This window comes from Hemicordylus capensis, chromosome 4 (genome assembly GCF_027244095.1).
Source record: "Hemicordylus capensis ecotype Gifberg chromosome 4, rHemCap1.1.pri, whole genome shotgun sequence".
Taxonomy (NCBI): Eukaryota; Metazoa; Chordata; class Lepidosauria; order Squamata; family Cordylidae; genus Hemicordylus; species Hemicordylus capensis.
Window position 1 is genome coordinate 209,435,222 of NC_069660.1, and position 18,718 is coordinate 209,453,939.

The 18,718-nt window shown below is 40.3% G+C and overlaps 1 protein-coding gene across 3 annotated transcripts in view; it reads right to left on the bottom strand.

The window, feature by feature from the left end:
- Positions 1 to 4,194: 4,194 nt before the first annotated feature.
- The window catches only part of SSR1 (signal sequence receptor subunit 1), a 31,143-nt gene continuing 16,619 nt past the window's right edge, over positions 4,195 to 18,718 (bottom strand). For 2 of the 3 annotated variants that reach the window (XM_053246682.1, XM_053246684.1), the window contains exons 3-9: positions 12,444 to 12,531; positions 12,037 to 12,299; positions 10,567 to 10,643; positions 9,640 to 9,718; positions 8,843 to 8,936; positions 8,276 to 8,290; positions 4,195 to 5,474 (exon numbers count right to left, since the gene is read on the bottom strand). In XM_053246682.1, coding sequence (XP_053102657.1) covers positions 5,407 to 5,474; positions 8,276 to 8,290; positions 8,843 to 8,936; positions 9,640 to 9,718; positions 10,567 to 10,643; positions 12,037 to 12,299; positions 12,444 to 12,531 — 684 coding nt within the window. In that variant the 3' untranslated portion in view covers positions 4,195 to 5,406. The remainder of the gene's footprint in view (positions 5,475 to 8,275; positions 8,291 to 8,842; positions 8,937 to 9,639; positions 9,719 to 10,566; positions 10,644 to 12,036; positions 12,300 to 12,443; positions 12,532 to 18,718) is intronic. The other variant, XM_053246683.1, reaches the window with a different exon arrangement.

The window sequence follows — 18,718 nt, forward strand, 5'->3', positions numbered from 1 at the left end:
TAGAAGGGAGGGAGATATAAACCGCAGTAAGGGAATTTCAATGTCCAAATTGCCCTTTTAAAACAGTTAAGTGATTCATAAAGTGACAGCATATTGTACTATGGGAAGAGTACTTCTGTGCTTATGGTACAGGGGAGCATTCAGCTTTTAAGGAATAAATTTACTCATGCACAATGATGGAAACTGTGTTACTCATCACTTGTGATGTCCAAGTGGTGGTACCCATTATACTCAAACCACCACATTCCACAGAGCACTATTGCAATGTGCTTGCTCAGAAGGGAAAACAAAATTTTAACAGTCACAAAATGGCAGTGTTGGAAGTGTTTGATTTCTTCCCAGTAGAACCATTGCCTAGGACAGACATCTGGTTCCCATGAAACTACTGAGTAGCATCTGTGCAATTACAGCAGGAAAAAAGTCATCTGGAAAAGGCCTGGACTTTTAAGGCCATTAGACTCCAAGTGTCAATAGATCAAAAGATGCAGATGGCCAGTAGCTTATCTTCAAACTAGCCAGAGGAAGCAAGTTGCACAGAAAAGCCTGACAGGACATTGCATGCGAGGCTTGTATCATTACAAGTGCTTGTGCTTCAAGCGTAAATATACTTACCTCAAATTAACTCCCAGAGATTTCTAATTATTCTTGCTTGTGCTATAGTTTCTATCTGTGATATAACCAAGTTGTAGATTTGGTTATTAGTGGTACCTTTTAAAGAAAGTTGCCTGAACTGTGTGGAAGAAAAGACTGACCCTCAATATTACTCAAACAGGTAAAAGAAATTATAATTACAAAACTCCAAGAATTGATCGAGAAAATATAGCTGTTGCCTCTTCCAAGAAGTGCTTTCTTCAATAAGAAGGCTGCTACTCATGAGTTAGAATTTTGAACACTATTCTACAAATAGAAGCCTGACAGCCAAATATCAGAAGCAGGCATATTTTTAAAACCCTATTTTAAAATATTTGTATCATTTTCTTCTGCACAGTTCCCGCTGCATGCTAAGGTCATCTGAGGAGGTCCGTCTCCAGTTACCACCAGTTCGTCTGGTGGTGACTCAGAGGTGGGCCTTCTCTGTAGTTGCTCCTGGGCTATGGAATGCACTCCTGGCAGAAATCCATAATTTGAGTTCATTATTGTCTTTCAGGAGAGCCCTAAAACCTTAAAACCTATCTGTTTGGCCTGGTCTTCCAGGGTTTTTGTTGTAAACTGTTTTTAATGTGTGCCCTGGTTTTCCAGGATTTTCAACTGTTTGAATGTTTAATTGTTTTTATAGTTTTGATTTTAATTGTTAACTGGTTTTAATTGTTTTTATTCTGTTGTAAACTGCCCTGAGCCATTTTTGGAAGGGCAGTATATACATTGAAATAAATAAACAAACAAAGTTTAAAGGGTTATATCCTAAGCTGTACAAGACAGGATGGCATGGAGTGCATTGATCCATAGAGTGACCGAGAGGCGGACACGACTGAACAGATAGAGAGAGATGTCCTAAGAGTGTCTTCTGTTCAACAGAAGCTCCACTTGCACAAGGGAAATGGATGATTTTTTCCAATTTCCCCTTCCCTCTGCACCCCTAAAATTCTTCTGCGGGTCCCTTGACCCTCAGGAATACAACCTATTGTTTGGTAGCCACCTTGGAGTACTTTTGGCAAGATAGGACAAACATTCTGAAAATAAATGAGGGAATTCTGATGTGATTTAAACATAGCTTCACAGTAGTAAGCCCACCCCGAGAAAACACACCAATTCAGACAGCAATATAATATTCTGTTTCCATACTAGTTCTACTGCCAACTCAGAGCATCCCCTGCAGTTTGCAGGCAGAAACAATACACTTTACCTCTGGAATAAGCTACAGGAAGTCCTTGACTTAAAACATTCCAAGTTAAGACAAATGGCACTTAAGACGTCTGTAAATTGCCACTTTGTTTCAATGTTACAACTGCTTCACTTTATAACCCTCCCCATGGGAGAAGGGACTCTGCTACATGGCTGCTGGATGGGAGGTGATGACAATGGCAGCTCAGGTTCATATAGTCATTGAGACTGGCAGCTGCTGAGGCTGTAGAGGGATTGGACAAGTTGCTCATCCATGATGCTCCCCTTGCTGTCACCAGGGCTGCTGCAGCTTCTCCTCCAGGCTCAGCTGCTGTGCTATTACAGCAAGAGGGAAAAAGCCCAACCCAGCCCATTCCTAGCCCACATACCACTTCCTGCCTGATCTTCCCTTCTCTTTTTAACCTTTGTGCCCAGGAGGCAGAAGAAGTGGAGATGAGCTACCTAGTTGCCTCTGAAACCTCCACGGAAAAGTGAGAAAGAAAGGAGGAGCTGCTGCAGCCCTGGTGACAAGGGGATTCTCCACCATCAACTTCTCTGCTGCATGTCTGCTCATCTGTGATTGACATACCATCAGCTGACAGCAGCAGATAAATAGGGCATCCAGTCTTGGTCCAGGAACCAAATCCCCATTTATAATACTGTTACCTATGGCAAAATAGGTTCCAAGTTAAGATGTTTCAATATAAGACACCATTCTGAGGAACCAATTGTATCTTAAATCTGAGGACCTTCAGTCATGAGACTTGCTGGGTGACTCTTGGCCAGTCACTTCTCTCTCAGCCTAATCTACTTCACAGGGTTGTTGTGACGAGAAACTTAAGTATGTAGTACACTGCTCTAGGCTCCTTGGAGGAAGAGCGGGATATAAAATGTAAATAAATAAATAAAATAAAAATCTGAGTACCGTAACTGGCACAAAGTTCACTCATACAAACTCTCAGAAAATCTAACAGTTAAAAATGATAAGATTTATCAAGTTTAGACACAACCCCATGTAAATAAGATAGCAGTCATAATCCCAAAAGGCAGACTTATTCAACTTAAGTGAACAGCTAGTAGCGTAGCCACTGACAATCATTCTCCTCAGATTCAAGAGGCATTAAATACACAACCTTATCTTTAAATCTACCCTCAATTCCCACTCTTTGCCAGACAGGGTACACTGGCAGACTACTTGTTTCAACCAATTTTTAAATGGATAAATGAAGTTTTATTAACAGAATATTTAAGCCACACTTCCTGCATATTTTGGGAATACCATCAAGTTTACTCTCTAATATATAGTAATTAAACAGTCTTCCTGATCAAAATTCCGTTTAGTCAACTGAAATAAAGAGCAAAAATGATACTGTCAAACGTAAACACCATGCATCAAAAATAGTTAACCTTTCTACAAAAGAAATCATCAAGTAGCACAGTATACCACAGCACTAGGGGATGTGCATGAACTGAGGTTTGTGCACCGGTTCAGCGCTGCGGGGAGGGGAGCGGTGAGTGGGATCTTTGAGAAAGAAGAGAGCAGGTCCTTACCTGCTCACTGCTGCCACATGCAGCATCCTGCTGCTGCAGAACCCATCTAAAATTCCCGCACGCGACATAGGCACACACATGCTGTCTGCAAATGCGTGGCTGCCATTTGCATGGTCAGCAACACCATGCTGACCACGCAAATGGCACCCAAGCCTGCGTGGTCAGCATTTGTGTACCAGCGCAGCACACAGGTACTTGGGACGAGTGCTGCTGCTGCAGGAAGCTGCATACAGGGGTGGCGAGCAGGTAAGGACCTGCTCTCTTCTTAAAGATCCCGCCTCCCACTCCCTTTGGCGCCTAGATTTGCACACATCCCTACACAGCACAGATACGGTATACAACTTCAAGCTTAGTGGTCACATTTCTTGCAGTAATTCTAATGTCTTTGGCTCAGATATGCGTCCCAACACATCAAGCACTAAGCACTTTCTGATGAAAGGAAGAAGACATTAGAAAATGACAGCTGAATTGAACACCTCAAGTAACTATTTCTCAACCAAAGCAGGGTTTCAAAGAATCAAGTTTTTCTTTCGAGAAAGGAAGAGGCTTTTTAAGGCAGTCTATAATTCTATTTCAAGCCTCCCCTTTTACTTTCAGATGCAGTACATTAAACTAACACACTATGTATGCTTTAACAATCCATGTTAATCCAACCAGAGGTCAGTATTAAGTATAGTTTGAAAAATGAAACATACCTTCATTCTCATAATTTCAAGCCTACTGGTGGTTAATAGTGGAATTAACTTCCCAGCTGGAACACTATTTCACTCTAAATAGCTGACAAAAGATGGAGTTTAAATAAGGGAAAAGGCACCACACAACTAAAAAATAAAATTGTTAATTTATGTTTTTACTGTCATTTCAGAACTTTTTTATACAATCAAATATGGAAACAAGAGAGCACACTTCTGCTGTACAGCTTGTAAGTTGTTGCCCAAAGATACCTTCATGAAACAGTCAAACCTTGTATCCAGTTTTACTTTAGAAATTTGATATGATTTTCTATCCATGATTGAGTTTCCGAATGGTGGGTAAGTCTCTACAATTATGCAGATGAGGTCTAATTTTTAACCATTTGAACTAGCATTCCAAAGTTCCCCATCTGGCTATGATCACCAGATCTGTTGACTAAATTCAAACTACTAACAATTTATACAGATGTACAGTTATATTGCAATCAAAAAAGGATTGATAAATGCAAAAATGAGCACAAATCCTTACTTCACAAATGCAGCTGCTGTAGAAATCCCTTATTTGACACATATGCAAGAACATCTGAGAACTCAGACTGTGCGCTTTATGTCAAACAGCAGCAGCAAAATTTTTAAAAAACTATACTGCTAAAAGCAGTTACACCTGCTTGTACCTTTAGAATACTAGCTACACAAAATGCGACTCAGTGAGGTCATTCACACCATCAAAAACTGTGTTCTACCCGGGTTTGGGAGCTGGTGTGTGCTCCCAATTTTTGGTTGTGTGGAAGCAAGGTAGGAGGAAAACCTAGGTAGCTTTCCTCCTACCATGCTTCCACACAACCAAAAATTGGGAGCACACACAGCTACCAAACCCGGGTAGAACACAGTTTTTGATTGTGTGAATGATCTCAGTGCTTCATGACAGGTTTAACATGCATACTAAAAAGTAGTTGCATACATGTAGCAAAGAATGAGATCAATGCTTTTGGGTAACAGGTAGGAAAATGAATAAAGACCTTGTACAACAGGATACAATCAGGGTAGAAATGACACATTTGCATTTCTGACAAAAATTCAAACACAAAAGGCGTGCAGATGACAGATCAGCATTATGAAAAGGCACATTTCAGATAGCACAATGATTCTGAAGTTTCTTAAAAAGGAAAGAGAAGTGCATTCTTAGCAATGTTCTTTGAACACAACTCAAATGCCTTAAGTCCAAATGTTTCATAGTATTGTCTTCAGTTGATATGGCTTCTCAGCACAACTCCCAATTCAAGCAAAAACAAGAGGAAGGGGTTGGATGGCTGGGTTAATAAAGGCTGACTGTACTAACTATTTACTCATCAGATCCTACTGATCTCTTCTGTGCCCTTTTGCGGGGCAATCGTCTTGGTGAAGCTTTGTCTGAGGGAGAAAAAAGCAGCAGTTACTCAAAGTGATCAGTTAATTAAAACTTAAAAAAAATGTAGACATAAGATCTGAGAGCATCTCATGTGCTTTTCCTGGTTATATACATGGAAACAGTAGACTATTATGACTGCGTTCCTAAAGCAGTGGGAGACCATTTGACTGAAGATCTCCTACAGACTATGCATAGCCTTCAGCAAGATGCTTTTGCTTAATTTTCGTTTCCAAATGTAGAACAGGAATAACAGTGCACCATCTTGTATAATTGTTCTAAGGATGAAGGAAATGTTTTGTTTCATCTATGGCTCAGGGTAAATAAACCTAAAAATGTGAGTTCATATGTTTGTGAACATGAACATCTATAGCTTTCACTAATTAGAAATAATGTCAGGTGTTAAGTTAGTAAATTCCAGAAGGGTAGATATGTTGGCTGTCAGGTGCAGATGCAACCCTAAGCCATCATTAAAACATGGTTCAGCATCGAGAGCATGAGCCTTCATCCTGTGCATTCCCTTCCTTCCAATAAAGTTTTTCAGACAAGGGGAGAAATCTCCTTACTTCCATTCCTGGTTTAACACAAACGGAGATGAGTCATTCTGTTCAAATCCTGCAAATCCAAGTTTGTGCTAACTACAACTTGAAGAAGCCAGGATATTAAATCAGGATGGTTTAATAATGGCTCAACCTTTTGCCTGAATTTGGCTAGTCTTTTTAACAGGAGAAGAGTAAACTAAACTATATACTGTAACTATACTGTAAACTATATACTGTAAACTAAAATATATTGTGGCAAAGACCACAAGACAAACTAGGGTGGTCGGTGTTTGTTCAGTGACAAGTGCAACAGGCAAAATGCTCTTGTGCAGTGGACTATAGACCCATCCTGTGAAACAGGATGCTGGACTAGATTGGCCTTGGGCCTCTTCCAGCAGGGCTGTTCTTGTGTTCTAAAGCCTTTGGCTCCCTGGCCTACAGCCTCCAACCTCCCTTGCCACCCCATTGCCTTCTTACCAAGTTGCATAGCCCCTCCTGTCTATGCTCCAATTCCACACATTCCTCAGTTCCATACTTTTACTGTCCATTGTTTCCTCAGGTTCTTGCTTAATTTGTTCTATTTCCTTTAGCCATCCTGTCCTCTTGACCAGTCTTCCTATAACTGTTCTTTCCCCACCTCTCCCCCCTTTATAGCATAAAGCCCTTCTTGACCACAGGTGCCAACACATTTCTACAGGGCCCCTTCTCAAATCCATTCTTTTTTTCAATTCCCTGCCCCCTTTTCTTGCTTCATCTTCTGCCTATCCTTTCTTCAAGGGTTCTTTTCCTCAGTCCATTTCTTATGCTGCTCTGTTCCTTCGGTCTCCTTACTGCTAAGCTCCATCTGTTACCTTCTTTACCTCTTCTTAGTCCTTAGCCTATCCATGCTACCACACCAATGCAGCCAGTGTCAGCAAGGCTCAGTACAATATAGATTAGTTTTTCCTCATTTACCATCTGTACTAAAAACTAAAATCACTGTTCAAATAAGCAATGATCTCAAATTTTTTTAAAGAGATCTCTAGTAGTTCAATCATGATTTTCTAGGTGCCAAACTGTTGCTTTTCATCAAGAGTAAATATCCTGTAGTTCAATGTGGAATCAATGAGACAATAATTATTGCAATTCTTTTCCATTCATGATGAGTATTGCCAGATATATTTCTCTGGCAAGCAACCTAAGAAGTCTTGAGCCAAAGATATGTTATTTATGGAGTTCAGAAATACAAGTGTAGGGGATAAGAGAGACTTAAAAGCTTGTGAAATGGAGTACATATAGTTGTAGTAAAACAGCCAAGTACTTGGAACTGAAGCATCATTGCAAGCCAGTGCATCTCATGCTTCTCTTTTTAAAAGTCTATTATTTAGGATAAAACATATCAACACCACATTTTGGTTCCTGGCCCATTCCTTAGCCTACATATCATTTTGCTTAAATTAACAAAAGCTATAATTCTGGGCAATGCTGGGCTACATTAAACCAACCAACTTCCTTGGATTCAAGCAGCTTAAGTGTGCACCAGATTTTGCTTAAAGAAAAGGACCAGGCTTTTGGCTAGCCATGGACTGTATCATTTTCCACCACTCTGGCACAATCTCAGCAAAAAGATGTGATAAGAGAAGGATACTATAATACATTTTAGGATAGCTCAGCTAAAAGTATACTGTTGTCATTCCACCCCACCACTAATTAAACTTCAGCAGACCTCTTTCTAAATCCTTGCCTTTTTGTTGTTGTTTTTGGCCCTATAGACTCCATGGCGTTTCCCTACCCTGAAAATAAGAACCCTACTTTAGACCAGATTTCAAGTCCTATGTAACCTATTTACACTTTGTCAAAAGTAGGTGGGATGTGATGGTGGCAAGAGGAATGCTTCTGTCATTTCTCAAAAGATGGCTATCTTGCACAGAGCAGAGTGGTCAATCCAAATGAACAGCATGGAATGACGAGCTGAGAACATACCTGCACACTTGTATATAAAGTGATCCAACAAGCATTAACAAGACAATTATATTTGTGTCTGAAAACTACCTGCCCCCAAATCTACCAAGTGGGATCGAATCTAGCCTTTCTTCAAAATTATAGAGATTATATTGGTTAAGTCCTCAAAACTTTGGTCTGGTAAGCTATTTTAACACCGCATGCAGTTATCTGAAGTATACCAATCACCAAACATATGAATGTGTTCAGTAGTATGGAAGAACTTAATTAGTGCACAAAGTAAATATATATTAGAAGCCTCAAGCCAACAAAGTTTGTCTCACCTCTTCTACTTTGCACTGAAGCCACAGGAAAAGCAAAACAGAAGAGACAGCAAAGATATTAGAGAAGTATATGAGCATTTAAAAGATCTAGTGATATCTATTTGAATTTTTAAAGTCATAGATAGAAGCCAACAAACTTTAGTTTCCTTTTCTAAAGTCCCACCACTTGAGTTCCTTCAACCCCCACCCAAAACAATATTACTAGTCAAACAATCACAATTTCATCTTCATCTAATGCTACATGTAAATTCAATCATTTTAACCAATATATGGTGCATTCAACTAGTTTCACTACAGACTTCTTCAGACTTGTATGAATACCGACTTTAGATGTAAGTAAGTTCTGCGTTGGGTTTACTGGAACAAGAAAAGAATTCTTTCTAAAAGAACTTTCTGATGAATTTGCATCAGAGTGTTTTTGAAAAGACAATGCCATTAAAGCTCAATTCAGTAATAAACCATTCAATCTATTCAATAAGATTTCCCATAACTTACTTCCTTTACTAACTGGGTACAGTGCTTATAAGAATTTCATTTCTACCAAACCATGAAAATATTGATACTTACTGATCTGATTTAAAGTTTCTTGAGGAATCCAACTCATGTCAACATCGTTCTGATTTGATGTTCCCATTTCTACTTTTTGAGCTGGTCTTTTTCTCTGGAAGCATCAGAAACATAGGTTATTCCATAACGAGAATGGATAAGGTTTCTTCTCTATAAGAAGGGCACTAATGATTATGAATTATTCTTCATTATTTTTCAAGTGAGGCCACTTTGGCCATTTCCCACCAAGCTAACCTCTGCACAATGCTATGTTTTTCCCAGCAGGGTCTTCCACACAGCAGAGCAGCTCCCTCAATGTGATGTACCAAAAGTCACCCTGAAACAGAGCTCTATGGGGAAAGTGTTGGGAAGGGCTATATTTCCCAGCATCCCATGTGCATCTTTGAGAGGGCTCAGTTTCTCAGCACCATAATATACCAAGACAAATTCTGATGCCACTTTATGATATTGTTTGGTTAAGCTTTCAGAAGTTAATGTAAAGAAAATACCATTGCACAGACACTTATACAATTCCTGTCTTAAAGGTCACATTTATAATGCATTCTTGTTTTATCTTTATGTCAATGGCCTTGGGTTAAGGTTTGCTTCAGTAAGGGAACATATAAATATATGACCTTTCTCTCAAGGAGCCAAGAGCAATATGAACAGTTTCCCAGTCAACCACATGCAGAACAATCTCAGTGACTTTGATACAATATACAAGTCTTTGGACTATCTTCTAGGCCTAGAGTGCAAAAAACATGAATTGTATCCTATAATTAGCAAAGAAGATTGGTTTTACATATTACAGTACTCACCTTCCTAGATTCTAGCAGCTGGTGTAGACCAACAATGACAAGCAGACCAAGCCCAGCAAGGAACATGTACATAAAGATCCTTATTGAGAAAGGAAAGAAGTCTAAAATTTAATATACTTAAATTCAGGGCCCCTAAAAAGAATAATCACTGAACACCTTTAGCAGATTAACTAGACAGTTGAGCTCTATTCATACATGATGCTGTACGTACATACAGGTGTCTGTACACACATACGAGTGTTTGTATAAATTACAGTACATTTCAAAAGTGAACTTGGGTACAGGCCCCTTTAACTGCAGGATACAAACAGGAGGTATACTTCTGTATGTGTACTGAACACAACACAATGTCTGAGTAGCTTGTACATGCACACACTGCATGTACGTGTACTTGTACCCAGACTGTAGGAGCATTGAATGTAACTTGTGGATAGGGCTCTGGTATTTTAAGAAAATACTAAAGGTCCAATCGATATTGACCCAAAAATATTTTATAGAACACTGCCAAGGATACTGCCACCTCCAGATAGCAGAAACCAGATTATCTAACCAAGAACCAGTCAAGGGTCACCAGTGCCATCTAAATATTAAGAAGGGTGTGGGAGACAAAACTCATAGAAGAATTCGGTGGCGGGGGGGAAGGAGGAAGAACTCAAAAGTTTGCTTAATCTCTCTACACAGGATGATCCACTTACGGTTCTCCAGTGGCGACCAGCATGTTGATTCTTCCTCTTACAATTTTAGTGCTAAAGGAAACTGAAAATAGGCTCAACTATTGCTAAGCTTGGAATCTTTTTTTTTATCAAGGTGTGGCTAATGCAACTGTATGCCAAGAACAAACACACCACCTTCCTCTTTCATAGCACTATGAAGTAGTGATGAATTATTACTTTAAGTCAGCAAGTAGAGAATCTGAATTAATCTTACGTTTCACCATCTAATCCATCTTCTTTTTCAATAATTGTAACTGTCTGGTTGAACACAGCATCCTGGAAGAAGTTCCCCTAAAATGAAATATTCACCAACATTAAAGCCTACCAAAGATATCCGATTCAAATACAATAAGTACAATTCAGATTAGAAAGGGCCCTCCAACTTTTGAAAAACCTTATCAGGATGTAGTAATGATGTCTGCCCAGGAGGTGTCACCACCGTTACTATAAGCCTCCAGGGATAAACTGCTTATCCTACCCAGCCTCCAGTTCTTCTCCATTCCTGCCCACAATTACCATTAATGCTGCTGATCACAGTTAACAGCATTTATCAGCCCACAGGCCTAGATATCACAATCCATGTTAAAGGTTTCACTAGAAGTGAATATTGTGCACACCTGAGATGGAATAGCATCCACTGAAAGTGGAGGAATGTGCCTTGAAACCAAGATCGATGACAGTTATGTATAATGGCATAGAGCTTATAGACACAACCAGTAAACTGACAATTCTATAAGCTGCTTTCTACCTTTGCTTGGGGGGTGGGGGAAGGCACAAGCCATGAAAGAAGGTTGCTCTGATTGTATCCCATGCCCTGGTCCACAAAGCTCAGACCTGATCCAAACAAAACAAGACCCGTCTATTGGCACAAACTATGGAAGTTTCGGGACATCATTAGAAAACAACCATCAAAACTGAGTTTTGAAGATTCATTGCTCCCTTGTTGCCAGTATCTGCCTTGTCCACAACACTGCAACCATTCAAACCAGCTCAGAAGCACAAGCCCCAGCTATAATTTCCTTCTTCATACCAAAACCACCCCTCTCAAACCTCAGAAGATCATATAGGAATAGAGCTACAGAACAAACTTTGCAGAATAGTTATCCAAGCGCTGGGAAGGAGAAGCAATTTGGCAAGCATTATTTGCATGCTTCTGGGTATCTCAGCTAGGCATGGGCTCAGAACCGGGCGGGGGTGGTTCGAATGAGTAGGGTTGGACTTTAAGGGCAGGGGAGGGTGCACACCCCTCCCCCTACTTTCTCCCCGCCAGCGCTTGGTTCCTGTAAAATCTTTCAGGGCGGCAGCATACCTCCCTACTGCCCCTTCCCCTCTTTGGCTGGAAGTGGCCAGAAGTACTGGGTGTGCATGCGCTGTGATCACATGCAAGCCAATCTGATGTGGACGCGCACACACGCCAGGTACTTTTGGGCACTTCCGGCCAAAGAGGGGAAGGGGTGGCAGGGAGGTATGCTGCCGCCCCAAGGGATTTTACAGGAATCGAGCACCAGCGGGGGAAAGGGGTAAGTGACCCCCCACCACCACTGAACGTTCAAACCAGCCAGTGTTCGAACCTGTTTGGAGGCCCATAAAAGAGCTTCAGAGCAGGTTCGTGCACATCCCTAATTTCAACAAATGCAAAGCTTCACACAGATTAAAAAGTAGCCAAATCCTGACCACCACTCACATTTTGGTCTTTGTAATTTAAATTGATAACTAGTCCAAAGGGGCGACCACCCATAGGCTCTGCAGGAATGAAAGAATATTCAAATGTGGCTTGTCTCTGTGGTGGAACAACTGTGTTCAGAGGAAGAGCAGTGAAATTCTGAATGAAAAACTGGTAGTCTTGAGGGTACCGGAATGAAGCATCTAGTGACTCCACAATGAAATCTTCTGTACCCTTGTTGGTAAAACCAACTAAAAACTTCACAATGTTATTTGCTGGAAAATCTAGAGAAATAAATTAGAAATAAAGTAAATATGAGACTTTGTGCACAACAAACTTGCAAAATACTGTGCTTTTAAAAGTGTATAATTATGAAACTAAATAAGACAAATTGTGCTGGCCCAATATAGAATGCAACCATGTTTTACCTTCTCCTTTCACAAATAAGATGGTCGTATCAGCACTAGGCGATGCTTTGGGCTCTCCTGATAGGTCTTCTTCCTCTCTCTCTTCTGTCTAATACAAGAGAATGTTTTTGAAAAGCCTATGAGGAACAGTGAAGCAATGAATATCCAAACATTTGCAAGATCACTATTGTGGATTTCCACATAAAAGAATTTCCAAACAGATGCACTTAATGTTACTAGTAAAGCAGCAATTGGAAAAGAAAATTAGAACAGACTGTCAGGGATATTAAGAATAAAATAACCTCTTCTTTCCTTTAGTCATTTGATTCAGCTCTAGCTAAGAAAATGATGACTTGCTTACCAGTAACCTTTTCACCTGAAACTTCATCCTTGTGTTTAGGATGTTTTCAAGATGTAGTAGCTATCAAGTTGTTCTTCAAATATACATGCCAGCTAGCTTTTTTAATTATTATTAAGAGAAGGATCTGAATGCTGATGTACTTCTTTAAGTTATGATTTCTGCTTGGTCATGAAGAATGTTATTATTCAAGAGTATATTGGATGATACAGATTATCTAGACCGTTTTCAATCTGCCTTTTACCCTGGGTTTGGGACTAAAACTGCCCTGGTCACCCTGCTGGATGACCTACTCCAGGATCTAGACAGGAGGAGTTTGTCCCTGTTGGTTCTGTTGGACTTCTCAGCAGCATGCAATACCATCGACCATGGCACCCTTCTGGACCACCTCTCAGGTATAGGGTTGGGGGGGTTGCATTGGAGTGATTCTGGTTCTTTCTTGGAGAGAGGTTCCAGAAGGTGGTGCTGGGGGACTTCTGCTCATCTCCTTGGCCTCTGGGGTCCCGCAAGGCTCAGTATTGTCCCCCATGCTGTTTTATCTACACGAAACTGCTGGGAGAGATCATCAGGAGGTTTGGACTGAAGTGTCATCAATTTGCAGATGACACTCAGCTCCACCTTTCTCAACATCACATCTTAGGGAAGCAGTGGATGTACTGAGGGTACATCAGGGGGCCTGAGGTGGTGATAGGCTGAATGTGGGCTAGCAAACTGAGATTAAATCCAGATAAGGCGGAGGTGCTGCTGGTCAGTAGAAGAGTTAATCGTGATTGGGTGATTCTTGCAATTTTCAGAAAACACCTGAAAACACATCTCTTCAGCCAGGCTTTCTCAGCTTTTTAAAAATTTGTTTTTAAATGGTTTGATTGTTTAATTGTAGTTTTATGATGTTTTTAATTGTTAATCATTGTTATGTTTTATAATTTTTATTTTAATTATTAACTGATTTTAAGGTGTTTTAATGTAAACCGCCCTGAGCCTTTTGGAAGGGCGGTATAAAAGTTTTAATAATAATAAATAATAAATAAATAACTGGCTCTGGATGGGGTTGTACTCCCCTTGAAAGAGCAAGTGCACAGCTTGGGGGTGTTTCTGGAACCAACTCCATTTTTGGATGCTCAGGTGGAGGTGGTGGCCAGGGGTGCCTTTGCACAGCTTCAGCTAGTGCTCCAAACTGTGTCCATTTCTTGAGAAGACAGATCTGGGTATAGTTAGCCATGCCTTGGTCATGAGATGGCTGGATTACTGCAATGTGCTTTACATGGGGCTGCCCTTGAAGAATATTCAGAAACTTCCATTGATGCAGAATGTAGCTGCCAGTGTTCTCTCTGGAACTGCTCACTCAGAGCATAGTACACCTATTTTGAAAGAGCTGCACTGGCTGCCAATTTGTTCCCGGATCCAATTCAAGGTGCTCATTATTACCTTTAAAACACTTAACAGTTTTGAATTAAGAACTATGCTCCTTGAAATTATTTTTCATATAAGGCTCTATGTAATCAATTCTATATTGATGTCAAATACTTTATGATCTAGATATACTGTACTAGAAGCTATATAAGTAAGCAATTTTATTTTTTTTAGCAGAAACTTTCTCAAGTTCTTATTTAATATTGTCAGTACAATACATAGTGTAGTATATTCAAGATTGGAGCTTTTCACATCCCACAGTTTCTTGATATAACTTAAGCCTAAGGTGTGAGAAGTTTAGAGGCAATTCATGACAAGGTGACAGCAGCTATGGTAGAAAAATCCAAATTTCTAACAAATAGCATGAACTTTCAAGGAGCAATCGCAGTCTGAGATTTTTTTGGTGCTGGTAGCTACATTTTACAAAAATACAGCCTAGAATCTATCAAATGTTTCTGAACCATAGTATCAGATTAGCTAGTTAGGCACCAATATAAATGACAGAACACTTACCTGGTTTAATTCAGAATCAAAAGCTTGATAAAATACCAATGTATACTCCACACTTCAGCTATAAAATGTGGGGCAATGTGGGGAACACTTGCCTATCTCAGTTCCCAAACATTAACTAACGTCCATGAAATTTGAGTATTTCCCCCAAATACAATAATTACCACATTAACTATTTAGTAATGTGGGTTTTTAAGAAAACAGTAACATGCTAAAACAATTGGGCCCTGTTTAAGCATACATACTTTATTATTATTATACCAAAATAATCCCAGTGGTAATTGGCGCCCTGGGTGCAGTTCCAAAAGACCTTGAAAAGCACCTCAGCATCATAGGGGCCACAGAAATCACCATCAGCCAATTACAAAAAGCAGCTTTACTGGGAACAGCCTATATTCCGTGACGATATCTATAACAATTGACAATAAAAATCAGCCATCCCAGGTCCTTGGGAAGGACTCGATGTCTGGATAAAACAAACCAGTCAATAACACCTGTCTGTGTAAACAAGAAATAATAATAATAATAATAATAATAATAATAATAATAATAATTTAAGCTTATTAATTAATAATTTAAGCTTTTGGCTTAAACACCTAACAAGCCTTCATAAACAACTATCAAAACAGTTCAATCACATTTTGCAAGGAGGTGATATTGAACAATGGCTAACAACTGGGAAAACTCATCTCATCATGAAAGACCCAGCAAAAGGTGCAGTTCCAAGTAATTATAGACCGATAACCTGCCTGCCAACCATGTTCAAATTATTAACTGGAATAATAGCAGATGAAGTAATGCAACACTTAATAGCAGATGAAGTAATGCAACTAACAAACAGCTTCCAGTTGAACAGAAAGGAAATTGCCCAAACACCAGAGGCACAAAAGACCAGCTGCTGATTGACAAAATGATTTTAGAAAACTGCAAGAGAAGAAAAACCAATCTAAGTGTTGCATGGATTGACTACAAGAAAGCCTTCGATTCATTGCCTCACACATGGATACTAAACTGTTTAGAAACAACTGGTGTCAGCAAAAACATTCAGATATTTATTAAAAAAGCAATGAGTATGTGGAGTACACAGTTAACAATCAATGGTGAGACACTTGGGCAGGTTAGCATTAGAAGAGGTATTTTCCAAGGAGACTCACTATCCCCTCTGTTGTTTGTAATCGCCATGACTCCACTTTCACAAATACTAAACAAAACAGGCCTCGGATACCAAACATCTAAAACAGCAAGTAAAATAAACCATCTGCTGTACATGGACGATCTGAAGTTGTATGGAAAGTCCCAGTCAGAAATCAAATCACTGCTAAACACTGTCCGCATATTCAGTAGCAATATAGCAATGGAGTTTGGACTAGACAAGTGTGCTGCATTAATAATGAACAGAGGAAAAATAAAAACAGAAGGAATAGAACGGCCCAATGGAAGCAAGATCAAGAACCTGGAAAAGAAAGAACATTACAAATACTTGGGCATTCTCCAGGCTGATAACATTGCACACACTGAAGTTAAAAGAAAAATTGGAAGTGAATACATCAGGAGAGTTAAGAAAATCCTCAAGTCCAAACTCAATGGCGGGAACACCATACACACCATAAACACCTGGGCTATCTATACCTGTTATCAGATACACTGCAGGAATAATAGACTGGACCCAGGCAGAGCTAGAGACGCTAGATCGTAAGACCAGGAAAATCATGACCATCAATCATGCTCTGCACCCCCACAGTGATGTAGATAGGCTATACCTCCCTCGCAGCTCAGGTGGAAGAGGAATGCTGCAAGTCCATCAAACAGTAGAGGAGGAGAAAAGAGGCCTTGAAGAATATATCAAGGACAGTGAAGAAGATGCACTTAAAATAGTCAATAATGAGAAACTATTCAACACCAATGAAACAAAGCAGGCCTACAAGAAAGAACAAGTCAAGAACCAAGCAGAAAAATGGAAAAATAAGCCACTGCATGGCCAATATTTGCACAATATAAGTGGAAAATCAGACATCATCAAGACCTGGCAATGGCTTAGGAATGGCGACTTGAAGAAAGAAACAGAGGGTTTCATACTGGCTGCACAAGAACAGGCACTAAGAACAAATGCAATAAGAGCCAAAGTTGAAAAATCCACAACAAACAGCAAGTGCCGCCTTTGTAAAGAAGCAGATGAAACAGTGGACCACCTGATCAGCTGTTGTAAGAAGATCACACAGACTGACTACAAACAAAGGCATGACAAGGTAGCAGGGATGATACACTGGAACATCTGCAAAAAATACAAGCTACCTGTAGCCAAAAATGGGTGGGACCATACAATTGAAAAAGTTGTAGAAAAATATTATGGGACTTCCAACTACAAACAGACAAACATCTGCCACACAATACACCAGATATAACTGTAGTTGAGAAGAAAGAAAAACAAGTCAAAATAATTGACATAGCAATACCAGGGGATAGCAGAATAGAAGAAAAAGAAATAGAGAAAATCACAAAATACAAAGATCTACAAATTGAAATTGAAAGGCTGTGGCAAAAAAAGACCAAAATAATCCCAGTGGTAATTGGCACCCTAGGTGCAATTCCAAAAGACCTTGAAGAGCACCTCAACACCATAGGGGCCACAGAAATCACCATCAGCCAATTACCAAAAGCAACTTTACTGGGAACAGCCTATATTTTGCGACAATATCTATAATAACCAACAGTATTGATGATAAAATTCTGGCATTCCCAGGTCCTTGGGAAGGACTTGATGTCTGGATAAAACAAACCAGTCAATAACACCTGTCTGACTGAGTGAACAAGAAATAATTTTGTTAGTTATATGGTGTTGTATAAATGTCTCCAATGTTTTTCAATACCCGGAATAGAAGAACTGAAATATTTAAAGTGGGGCGGGGGGTGGGGGTTAGGTACATTGAATTTTCATGCAATCCCAGCTTGAGTTTTGGTTTTGCTTTCATGTGCAAATTAAATTAATAATTCAATTCTGGTTTTTATTTGACTTGCAGCTCAGATTAGTTCATGACTTTAAGGTTTGGATTATGTGTATTTTTGGTTTTCATTTACCCTCCTGCTGATTGCCTCCTCACCCAAATAACTAGACCATATGCATGTTCATACATGTGTAAATACACACTCTTCCCAGGGATAATCAGGTATCATATACATCCATCAGGTTACTAACTTTGTTAAACACCATATTTTTCGAAATATAGGGAGGTTATGCCTTCTCCTGATGATGTTGACATGGAGAAACAGATTTGGGCGTCATCAGCATACAGATAACACCTTGCACCAAATCTCCTGATGATCTCTCCCAGCGGTTTAGGGGCACCAAGTCAAGTAGAATTTGAAGAGTACAAAGGCCAGAACAGAATCTGTGGCCTTGGCAGGGATATTGTACATGAGACCAGCCTTTTGCTGCTGAGACAATTTTCTCCCTGCACTTCATCCTCTGACTCACCCTTAACTGAGCTCCATTTGTTAGGCACCAGACACAGAGCCTTCTTGGTGGCAGCACTACAATAGGGGAATGCCCTTTCTCCCTTGGGTAATCAAGCAGGTTCTCTCCTTTTCAGTCTTCAGACACATGGCAGAGATGTCTTCATATTCTGGAAGACGTTTTATTATGTTGCTTCAGACCCTTTTATGTAATTGTCCTAATATACTGATTGTGTACTATCTATCCTCTATAATAAAACACTTGGTGTCCGTCCGTGGACGGACACCAAGCGTGTGTCCGTGCCTCCCTGGCCTGTTCTGCGCATGCGCAGAGCGCATGCGCAGAACAGAGCAAGGGAGACACGACCACCGGCACCCGGTGGCCATCTTGGGCGGCCAGAAGCGGCCACCCCGAAGAAGCCGGGTGAGCGGCGCCGGGTGACACTGGCCGCCACCGCCTTGGCCAGAGGACACGCCGCGGCGACAAGGGAGAGGCCCCGGGCAGCGGAGGGCCCGGCCGGAGCCGCGGGCGGCGGGCCTGCTGGAGCCGCGGTGGTGGTGGGTGGCG